Raw genomic sequence first — 12,161 nt, forward strand, 5'->3', positions numbered from 1 at the left:
TTTAGTCCCAGTGTTTAAGTCACACTAAAACTAGTAATATATCAACATAGATCATCAATGCATGCAAAAAATGATCTCAAAGCTTTTGTATAATAGTTCCAAGAAGTTCTGGTGTGCACTGGGGTAAAGCACTCTAGTAATCTGTGTGATTTGGCAGTGTATATTCAGGATGCCTAGAAACGGATTAGGACTGCATGGTCTGGGGTTTGGTTGTGCAGAATTGTATTGTGAGCAGTGGGGAGGGGGTGGGATGGAGCAATTATACTCACCACTGGCATATGGCCTCTGTTGCCATGGCACAGTTCACTATTGTCCCCTGGTCTCCAGCAACTCAAGTTAAAACATTTGCTAACATTGCAAAGCTTTACGACTTAAATTGACAAATTGAAATGACCCAAAGAGTGGGTTGAACTTGCACAGAGTGGGTCGAACTTGATTATTTTGCTTCTAGGTAAATGTCTGCTTGAGTGATTGCAAAAGAAAGGATAATGGTAAGAAAATGTCTCTACGCTTTTAAAAATAAAGGTTCCAAAAGGGGTATTTTTTTTGCAGCAATGCCATGGATTAATCATTCCGGTTCCTCAAAGAACATTTCAGTGAAAAGTTAAAGAACTTTCTTTTTCTCAATCTGAAGAACATTTTCCACTATAAAGAACCTTTTGTGCAATAAAAAGGTTGTTCATTCTTAAAAATAAAGGTTCTTTATTGGGATTGATGGATCCATGAAGAATCTTTAACATCCATGGAACCTTTTCATTGCACAAAAGGTTCTTTATAGTGGATAAAAAGTCCTTTTAATTATTCAAATGTTCTTCAGTCTAGAAAAAAATGGTTCTTTTAAGAACTGTCCATTGAAAGGTTCTTTGGTGAACCCAAAAATGGTTGTTGATGTGAAAGGTTATTTATGGAGCCATAGAGAACTAATAAAGAACTTTTATTTTTAGCAGTGTATTTGGCTCACACAATTACCTTGAGGATGAATTTCAGTTAGTAAACCTAAGTGTAATTTTTTTCCACATTAATATTTTTGTTGAAACTGTAACATAAGCCTTAGTTCATGCTTATGACTTGCGTTTCCATGCAAATTGTACCTCAGCACACAATGTGATACTTAGAGACTGCTATTGACTATGTGTTGTCATGCAATTATCTGGTAATGCCTGACAACATGCTTATTGTTTAAACTTACAAAGTTCTCTGTGGTACACTTATGTCTTGACTTAAGTAAACAAACGCTCTAAAGGCAAAACTGGAAGAAAGAAACGAGCTCATGTGTATGTGTAATATACTAAGTGTAATCACACACACAAAAGAAAAAAAAAATCTTTTGAGCATTTCTCCTCTTAAACCTGGCATTTTATATTACGAACATTGTTGGCTTTTTGACAAATTGCTTCTATTCCTCTCTGTAAGTCTCTTTGTATAAAGCGTCTGCTAAATGTGTAAATGTAAATCACATGGATCTGCCATAGGCCTACAGGTACGATAACATGAACATTACATTTTACTGTATTATATATACATTTGATTCCCAGGTTTCTTTACCCTGCTAAAAAAAATCAGCTTAAACCAGCTTATGATGGTTTGATGGTCTCTCAGCATGGTTTTAGAAGGGTTTAGGAAACCTAAGTCGCTTGGTCTGGTCAAACAGCTAACCAGCTGAACAATTTAAGCCAGCTGAAGGAGTGTTTTTCTGCAGGGTCCTTAAAAAATGAGAAAGGAAGAAACTATGGAGAGTGAAATGTTCTTTTTCAAAAAAAAAAAAACAACAAAACACGTTTACTCATGGGTTTTATTATTGAAAGTTAACAGTGGCTCATTGCTCACGAATAACTGGATGACTCATACCGAGAAAAGGTAATCACTGGCAATGATGTAGACCGGCTGCAGGGCAAACCCCGTTGTAGTGGAATACCCTTGTTGAGGTCCGTACAGTCAGTGAACGAGTGCATAAATCAGTCTTGAAAGCAGCGCCAATGAGATTCGCCGTTTCAAAATCTCTGTTCGATGTAATCCAATGGGAACGGGCGTTACAGGAACTGCTGCGCGCCTATTGGCTCAGAGAGACGAGGACGTTTTGCGAACGCTTTCTGTACAACCCCATCTCTTTCGCAGGTGGTGCATGTTCGGAAACAGCTTGCAATGTTCAGGACTAACTGAGACTGTCGTATGTAATAAGCGTAATTTATTTCCCGTTTTGCGTTTTCTTTTTGACACTGACCGAACAACATGTGCCAACACACGCACGGCGTGGTCGAGGGGCGTGTTTTTATTTCACCAAGGCCACTTTCTTCTGGTTAATATACAGTACTGCATTGAGTGTGTGCTGAATTACGGGTGCTATCTGTGTGTCTGCATTGAGAAAAAATGAGAGAGGGAGAATAAATGTTCATGCAGCGCAGAGCTTGAATGAAATCCGTCGCTAAACGGATATAAGTTCACGTACATTTATTTTTATATTCTCCGGATCTCTCTGTTTTCTCCTCCAAGCATCGGCATCGGGGTTTGAAGTGGTCATGCCTTTTGTTTTAATTTGGGAGACGAGACTGCGGAGCCATTTGCACGATGATGATGATTCACGACTGGACGGAGTTTAAAAAATGAGGAAGCATTTTTTTCTAAAGATACTAAAAAGATAGAGGAGAGGCCTCGTCGTCCCGCAGGCCGTGGTCTTTGCATGGGAAAAGCGAGAAGAAAGGAAGAAAAAACGAGCCTGATGAATAAAAATCGAGTGAAATGGAGCACGAGACACGCGCGTGGGGAAATATGGACCATATCAATAATGACGGCGGTGTGCGCGAGAACCAGATCGATCCGAACAAAATGAAGCACTTCGCCTCTTGAGCATTTAAACTGATATTTTTTTTAATTTGCAATTTAAAAGAGAGGGGATTCCCGTGCTTTCTGAGAGTTGCAAACAGCGCTCAAGTTCCATGCAAGTTCTCCTCTCCGCCTTCTTTTGATTCCTTTGATTGTTTTACTACTTTTTTTCTGCGGGTTTGAATTATTTTTGATCCGGATCCATAGCGTTGATATTATTCAATGGAATTATGTTATCAGTTACCGGTTTTGCCTCTAGACAGGCCGGTTCCCAAACATGTTCTCAGCCGGAGGGGAGCCATTAGTTTCAGCTCCAGTTCCTCTTTATTCGGAGCCCCCGACCCGAGGCAGCTGTCACAGGTAAAGAACAAAACATTCTGGCTGTGTGTCAAAACCTAGCGAGCTGCCTACCTAAAGAATCAGACGCGCGTTCCGAACGTTGGTTCGAATCATTTCGGAGCATCTGAACTATTCGAATGTTCGGAACGCGCGAATGTTGCTCAAAAATTTAGCTTGCTGTAGAAATTGAACCGTTCTGGTTCCGGAGGATTTATCAATCTAGACTGTTCTGTAGATTTAGTAGGCCTACTTTTGAAGAAATAGTTGGAGAAAGGAAATGTAGTTGCTTTTACTGCTCCGTTATCAAATGACTTTTTAATGAATGATAACACATTTCATTCATTTGTTTATTTATTTTAAAGAACACCGCAACGAAATTCCTAATGTGTATGTTTAACTATTAGTTGCCATATGAACTATTTAGTAAGCACAAATCTCAGGTATCATAAGTAGCCGACAGCATTACTGCAAAGTAATTAGCGAGTCTGTTTAATTAAGCAGCCATTCAGACTGATTAGTGCTTTTGGTTCACTAAAACGAACCGGATCGTAAGAGTCATTTTTGGGGAATCGGATTACTGTATGTTTCGTAATGTAGATTCAGACTGTTTTAGCAAAGTATAAACATTCGTGAATTGTTAACGAAACCGAACCTATTTAAAATATTCCAGTTCCGGTATTTTTTTATTAATGAAACCGATTCTTGGTTCTCAGTCCTACTAGGTAGGCAGCTCACAAGGCTTTGAGACGAGGCCCAATTTCTGTCCATGCTCAATTATTCTTGTGCTTGTTCAGGGTCTTGATTTATTTACTCAGAAGTCCCCAAGTGTCAGGGCTTGACAAGAGACAGCGTTATTTTCCCTAATTGTCTGTTGTCGCTGTCATACTGCGGTGTTGGCAACACAAAATATGTTTTGTTGTCCCTTTGGGCCACATGCTGACAGTCTTTTCAGGCTGAAAGTGTGTCACTCTCCCCCTCACACACACGATGTTTGAATTTGTTGGGGATTCTCTTGGACAGCCCTCTTGCAACTTGTTACTCCGTGTCCTTTGGGGAGATTTTAGGTGTTTCTCTGCTACTCTAACAAGCTGAATGATTCCTCTGGTGCTTTTAACCCTGTAAGCCTTACATGTGAAATAATAGTCAGAAAAGAATATAGGTTTATTGAACCCTTTTTTAATAAGTATGTGTATGTTTTGTATAACATTTGATGCATCAGGCTTTCATGGCTCATATAGTGAGAATATGGAGCTCACAGTTGTGAAAGAAAAATACCTCAGATCCAAACTGAACAAAATTATGCATTTTGGTGCAGATGTTATATATGGACAAAAAGATAGAATTTTGGTGGCTTGTAATGTAAATAAATGAATTTTTATAACAGTATAGCACACTGCTTACATAATGCATTTAAATACCAGTTGTCACTAGTTTTATGGTTGAAAATCGGTAGTTTTTATTGTGGGGGAAAAACATATAATGCAGTGCAATACAAGCCTATTGTATAATGTTTCATAAACACATTTTGGCATGATTTGTCTAAAAAAAAATATGGATGGTCAAGTAAATCTGCTAAGTCATATGTAAGAAATGTACATCTTTAAATAACAATATTACAAAAGCTGTATGTTTACTTTAAAAAATCATTAAAGATTTCACAACAAAAATACATATGTAACATGACCTAAAGGTGGATATTTTTACAATTATACTAAAAGGTCTTTTACTTGCTAAGAATTTAATTCAGAGATGTGTGTGTGCGCAACAGGTTTTTCAGCAAAGTTTTGATCATGTTCATAATTGATGGGCTTTAGTAATTCATATATGATACTGTAAGGGTTAAGTAGCATTGCATCTCTTTCAAGCATGTTGAAACAGATATAAAGTGTTGCATGCTTTTTAAAATAAATATAAAGTGATGAAGCAGTAAAACAGTTGCTTGCACTTTGAGTAATATAATGCTTTCATGTGCTAGATATCAAGTATGAAGTCGGTGCATACGCTTTTAAGATGAACTGTAATCTATCGTCGGCCCGTACTGAATCTTTAATGAGAGATAACGCATATCTCCGGGTCAAAGGATTGTCACTCACTGTGCTTGATAAAGTACATGATAAATTTACTAGTCTTGCAGCAAGCTCACACAGTGAGAGATAACATGCTTAGCTAGTGAAAGAAGCCCTGCAGGGCTTCGAGGCCCAGAATTTAAGATGTAGTCAGTCAATAATAAGGGTCATGTCACCAAGCAACCGCTTGTATTGGGAGTTAGATTAGATAACCCTTCTGTCCAGTGTATTGCCTCAACTACCTCTGGTTGTCTGAGTCTACCAGATGCTATCAGCATCTCTTAAGTCAATCATATGCAAATGTATTTGGCTACTGCTTTTCTAGTCAAACTAGTGATTGCTGATTGGTTGGAATTGTTATAAAGAACAACATTAACCGCATTAGCATTGCATCATAGGTTTTCTGACTCGCTCTCCATCCTAACAGGTGTTCTGCCAGCGGAATAATTGTTTCCCTTGGTTTTTAATACAATTTTGAGGTCCATTGGGAGTTTGACCCAGAATGCATTGAGACCTATTTGCCTCTCTTAATGGCATTGCTTTGGCAAGCTTTGTGCAAAAAGCATTTGTCCCTTATCTCTGTCTGTTATGTTGCATGCATGAAAGCCCAGCAGCTACAACCGCCTTCTCTAAAAACACAATGCCTGACTAAGTGCCTCCCAGAGAGCTTGCTCTGAAACTCACCAAAGCTCTGCCTGGATTTTCGCTGGAATTTCATCTGTGGGTGGAATGTGGGATAGACCCAGAGTTTAGGCCCTCGGTCATGACAAGTCCAGGCCTTTGTGCTCCCTCCGTATGGAAGGGCCGCGTATTCGGGATTTCTGTAGTTACGAATAAACTGGTCACATTCGCCAGCCTGTTCCCGACCCAGCTTGCAGTGCAGCCACTATCTATGTAAAGATGAGATCAGCTAGGTCTTGGATTTTTATGTGTAGCCCAGCTTTCCACCAAGTTAAGGTCACCATTTCTAGTCATGTCATATGTATATTCAGTTTAAATGATTCTATACCTTGTTAAATTACTTGAAAATCTCAAGTGTTCTTTCCTGCGTTGATGTAGGCTTTAGTAACGTCACATTCATAAACCATGCAAGTTTCTATTCCTAGTCGTTGGCAGTTTGGTTTAGTTGATAAGATAGTAATGTATAGTGCAAGATGAGTCATTAATATTTTTGCTCTGCTCATCTGAAAGACAGTGTTATAATTATATTTTATATGTATAATAAATATTTATTATCTGTAGTAGAAGCATACATTTTATGCAATTAAAAATAATTATAATAGAATCAATATTAATATTATATTAATGGTATATTTACATACACATTTAAATAAATACAAATGTGTGTGTATGTATACATATTTATATCTACAGCTATAAATGTTAATATTATCATTGTAAATGGCAATATGTACATAAAGTATATATTTAATGTATTATTATTGTATTTTAAAGGTGTATACAATTATACCATTTGCTGTGATTAATATTAACATTTATAATAATACCACTGATGCCATTTACCATGATATTAACACTGTTATTATTATTCCTATTAGAAATAGACATTTGTTATTATATTATTATTATTATTATTATTAGTATATGTTTTATGCAAATAATAATGGTTATAATAATAATAGAATATTAATATTAACATTGTAAATGTATTTATATACACATAGCATATATTAAATATTTAGTGTATTACTATTAATATTTGATGCAAACAACAGTAATACATTTTAATATTATAATTGTAAATGTATTTAGTGTAAATGTATTTTGTGTATGTATGTGTATATATGTATGTATGTGTATATATATGTATGAATGTGTGTGTGTGTGTGTGTGTGTATATATATATATATATATATATATAATATAAAAAAATGTATGTCTACCAGAAGTTTTTTTTAGAAAAATACCAGCATATAAATGGCTTCAGAGCCAACGGACATAGACTAAAACCTAGACAACTCCCAATTTTGTTTTTCATGGTTTAAAGCAGTTTGCTATGTCGTGCCATTCAAACAGAGTAATGTTGAACCACAGTTTTTGCAAAAATTAAGAATGGTTTTTGCACAGTTGGTGATAAGAGAAAGTATTTTAATATATCCATGCATCAGCTATAAAGCACACCATTCAACAGATTGCTGTATATCACAAACAGCACCTCAGAGTTGGAGCAGTAGCGTTTTAGACGGTTATACAAACACTTTGCAGGCTCATAGAGGCAGGGAAATTATCTTTTTGTAAACACTGAATTTTTGTGTTCGTGCAGTCATAAAACATAAGTGACTGTTGCAACGCTTGTTTGTGTGTGTGTGTGTGTGTGTAGGTGCCCCTCGCTGTGTTTGTTAGGCTACCATTGCAGAGGGAGGTAGTTAAGCATGTGCCTGGACTCTGGGGGCAGTGGTTTGGGCTGCAGCCAACATCACAGATGGCCAGGATCTCTCGCTCTCTATCGTCATTCTTCTCTTCACTCTTTTTCCCCTCTCAACTTCTCCCACACTTGCTTTTCTCAAACATGCTTTTTGTAAACCAACGAATGGCTTCCCAAAAACAAGGGTGTTGTGATATCAGTCACAGTCTATGATTTTAGCAGCGTTACACATACATGTGGCCCAAACACACTTGAAAAAACAAAGACCAGGGAATGGAAAAATGCCACTCGCATTGTGTTTAGTAATTGCAATGTGTTTTCAAGAATCCCAATAACATGTCAGATTATGCCGTGCTTTCTAGCAGGTTAAGGCAGTTGCCGTGTCTCTGATGTGCCTGTGCTCGTGATTCACACACTTATTCATGTGATGCATTACTTTACTGCGTCAATGACTTATCAGCAGCTCGACAGCATGTTTTTGCCATTTAGGCAGAGCAGCCCGTTCCCGAGCGGCATGTGAAGCATTGCGGTCCTCCGGTGTGTCCGCCATATCTGTGGGCTCTCACTGACACCGTTGGCAGCTAGTTTGCGAGTGGAGAGCCAAAGGTATATCACATCATTGTGTGTGTGTGGATGGAAGGCTGACATGCTTGCTTGAATTGCATTTGTTGGAGGTCATATCAGCCGTGTTTGATGGTGCAGACAGGGCGAGGAGGAGTTGTTTTTTTTTTTTTTTGAAGGAGTATGTTTATCTCACTCATGCGATAAGGTTTTTTTTTTGTGCTGTGTTGTTAGACTGACGTAGTTTCAGGATGTGGTAAGAATGTGGAGGGAGCTGTTCGGTTTTCAGTATTTCACAACTTGCTGCTGGTGTGTAAATGTGTGAGTAACCCTTGCACTGCCAAGACTGCTTTCACATTCAACATTAACTTTCAGTTGCGTTTGCTGTGTTTGTTTCTGTTTTTTTTGCTGTTCAGTCAATAGGTTTTAAAGACGGTGGTTGAATGGAGGCACATCAGGATGGCAGATCTTTTGCATTAAAGTATTGCATTCGTTTGGAAATGACGCAAATCTCCACCCTTGTTGACAGGCATTCAGTATCTCGCTTTTTCGAGTTTTTCTTGCACCATCCTGATGTCATTTCCCTTACATATGGGCCTCTGAGATATTTTGTTTGGGTGGCATTTTTGCACATTAAACACATTGTAGCCTACTTTTTTGTGCAATTCTTATTCATGATGCTACTCAAAAAAATATGTAGTGATTTTTATTTATTTTTTGTCTAGATATAATTAGATTTATTTGATCATTTCATTTTTTGATCAAATCATTTTTTTTTTATCTGTATAAAATATTTAAATTACATGAAAAATATATAGAATTACATACATTAAGGTTGATAATATATATATATATATTTTTTTTTACAAATTAATCATTATTTTATTTGGGTTCGGGTGGCATTTCTGCAAAAACGATCCCTTGTGTTGAGCTCTGTTTGGTTTGTCGATTCTATTGTTGGCTCAACGAAGTGACCATTGAATGTCATGTCACAATATAACACTGATTCACTTCCTGTCACATTAATCCTTGTTGCACTACAAAACTGCCATCAGCAAATTGTGCTGCTGTCTCGCAGTAAGGCCACCGGATCTGCCATTGAGAACGCTGAGTTCTGTTACACAACGTGTTGAGAAGTTTAACTGTAGGAGCAACCACAGCTTTGACACAGTTTACTGGTATTGCTTAATAGTTCATGCAAAAATGTCAGCATTTACTCACCTTCATGTTTTTCCAAACCTCTACGACTTGAGTCATACAGGTTTGGAACAATTTGAAGAAATTGAATATAGTGCAGTGTACTTAACTAATAAGTTGCACACAAGAAGATATCTTGAACAATGTTTTAGCTGTTTTTGTCTACACAATGGATGTCATTGGGTCCAAAACAACTTTGGACCCCATAGACATTCATTGTATGCACAAACAAAAAAAAAAAAGAGGAAGAAAGTCATACAGGTTTGGAACCACATGAAGAAAGAAAGCGCAGGTGTACTTAACTAATAAGTTAGTTTATATTGCGACCTGACCGACTCTATAACCTGTGCAGTAAAAACAGCGTTTATGGCTTGGCACTTACAGGAATGTGCACTACCGTTATCCAGCATCTCACAGCATGGTGCTATAACTCATGAGGACGCTTTGAATTTATGAGCCCTCTCCGAGGCCTGTTCCTTTAATCTGAGTGAGTTTAGAAGCACAGCGTCGGATAAGGTTTAATGGGAATCTGTCTGGCTTCCTCTTTTGTTTGCTTGTTCTGTCATGAACCCACTCCTTTTTTTCTTGCCTGCAATTAGACAAGAGGAAGAAATAAGTTGGAGCTTGACTATAAACTGACCGTTATCGCTTTCAAGAAAAAAAAAAAATGCAGATACGTGCTTAGAGAAATGAATGCTGCAACCCTGCGGCACACCCGACCTGAGATGACCTTATTGTGCTGGCCTTTGTTGCATTTCATACTAAGTCAAGTTGGATCAATATGAAATAAAACACCTGTTTTTTTTGTTTTTAAACGTATATCAGCAAGAAAAAAAGGATTCCATAAGACTTTTAGGGACTTATTTTAGGGAACTTGGAAATGCTTTATGGCCAAAACATGAGGAGGATTTCCTTCAGTTTGAGTCATAAAATCTTTTGCAGAAGACACACATGTATAATTAAAATGGAATTTTCTTAATGTGTACATTTGTCCATGACAATTGAACACATTGTACTTTGTGTAATTATAAGTTATGATGTTTCTCAGTATAATGGTTGGAGGTAATAGTGATTTTGTATTGAGTTTATTTTTTTCATTAGTTACATAAAATTTAAATGTAAAAGATTCTATAGAATTACACGTATTAATGTTGATATTGACTAAAGTATAAATCAAATATTTATATATGCATAAAAATAATTGTATCAGCTTAGGGGTGTGCGATTTGACGATTTTTGATCGTGGATGATAAAAATGTTTCCACGATCTGCTTTTGAAGAAATATCGTAGTATTGTGCTACAGCGCACATTCTATCAGTTCTTGTGCCGCCGTATCAATATACTGTACAGCGCCACATACATTCACATTAGTGTTAACTCAGCGGTACAGTTACACACTGCACTTATTCGCAGTCATGAAAGTACATTATTTGCATGTGCTTTAAAGCCTTGCCGGTTAAACATTTCATTTGCGCGCTGGTCTCATGTGTAGGCTTTTTCTGAGTGCCACGTAAACCTTAGGCACACGCACTAAAAAGCTTGTCAAACAGCCCTGATTACTGAAAGTTATCTTTTGCGCTAATACTGTCAAAACACACAAGTTTTACATGTAGACTGATTGTGTGTTGATTGTCTAGAATGAAAGTAAACAGTTGAGAGAAAAACAGCCTGTATATTACTAAAAAAGTACCAGGTACTGTACCCAGTGGAAAACCCCCCAAAAGTGAGCCGTACTGAACCGTACCGTGTGGTACCATGCAGTGGAAAAGCACCATTAGATGCGTGCAGGTCTAGTACTAAACATTCTGCCAACTGTCATTAAAGGGATAGTTCACCCAAAAATTTCATTTCTGTCATTATTTACTCACTCACATGTTGTCATTTGGACACATTTAAAGGTGATTTTCTCAATATTTTGATTTTTTTTTTTGCACCCTCAGATTCCAGATATTCAAATAGTTGTATCTCGGCCAAATATTATCCTATCCTAACAAACCATGCATCAATGGAAAGCTTATTTGTTCAGCTTTCAGATGATATACATCATTTACATTTAAGACTGGTTTTGTGGTCCAGGGTCACATATTATGTGTAGTTGTAATGTGTATCTTTGTTCTTATTTTTTAATAACAAAGATAAAATAATGACAAAGATTATCTTCGCCCACTTTGGCCTAAATATCTTCCTTTTTTTTTTCTTTTTTTTTTTTTTTACCTTCAAAGGCTTTGTCTTTATAATAGGGAAATTAGTTTGACTGTTATGCTCAGACAACTTGCAAAATAGTAAAACCAACATGACAAAGAATCGTGATATTTCTAAAAAAAAAAAAAAATCATATTTTTTCCATATCGCCCACCCCATATCCAAATATTGTACTGTAACAAAGAGAATTGTTCAGAATGTACTGTCTATTTTCAATGTCCTCAAATGTCATGACAATAATGTAAAACATAAACCTAATAACCTAAAATCTAATAATCCTAAAAACAACAAACATTTTTTAATGTAAAATATAATTCCTTTTTTATTTTTTTTAATAAAAAAAGTGACTTTGAGATTCACTCTGTGAGATTCACAAGTTGGCCACCCAAAAAAGCATCTCAGACTGCAAAGTTGTAAATGTAGTGCTGATAAGAGCTGATTCTGGTTTTTGGTCCAAACCCTGATCTGTAACAACCGTAATCAGGCTTCATGTTGGCAGACCTTGGACTAGTATCAAACAGATCACTCAGAAATGTTGAATGGGTTTTTTCTGTCCGAACAGGCTGTATTACATTGACGAAATGAGGCC

At 36.9% G+C, this 12,161-nt stretch overlaps 1 protein-coding gene across 10 annotated transcripts in view; it reads left to right on the forward strand.

The window, feature by feature from the left end:
- Positions 1–12,161, forward strand: part of pde7a (phosphodiesterase 7A) — a 45,668-nt gene that overhangs the window by 12,663 nt on the left and 20,844 nt on the right. For 5 of the 10 annotated variants that reach the window (XM_058764784.1, XM_058764785.1, XM_058764786.1 and 2 more), the window contains exon 1: positions 2,111–3,180. The exons of 1 other annotated variant lie outside the window; for it this stretch is intronic. In XM_058764784.1, the coding sequence (XP_058620767.1) occupies positions 3,043–3,180 (138 nt within the window). In that variant the 5' untranslated portion in view covers positions 2,111–3,042. Of the gene's footprint in view, positions 1–2,110; positions 3,181–7,986; positions 8,218–8,415; positions 8,494–12,161 lie in introns of those variants that run through there. 4 more of the 10 variants (XM_058764796.1, XM_058764797.1, XM_058764794.1 and 1 more) reach the window with 3 other exon arrangements.

The sequence above is a fragment of the Onychostoma macrolepis genome, chromosome 24 (assembly GCF_012432095.1).
Source record: "Onychostoma macrolepis isolate SWU-2019 chromosome 24, ASM1243209v1, whole genome shotgun sequence".
In the NCBI taxonomy this organism is placed as follows: Eukaryota; Metazoa; Chordata; class Actinopteri; order Cypriniformes; family Cyprinidae; genus Onychostoma; species Onychostoma macrolepis.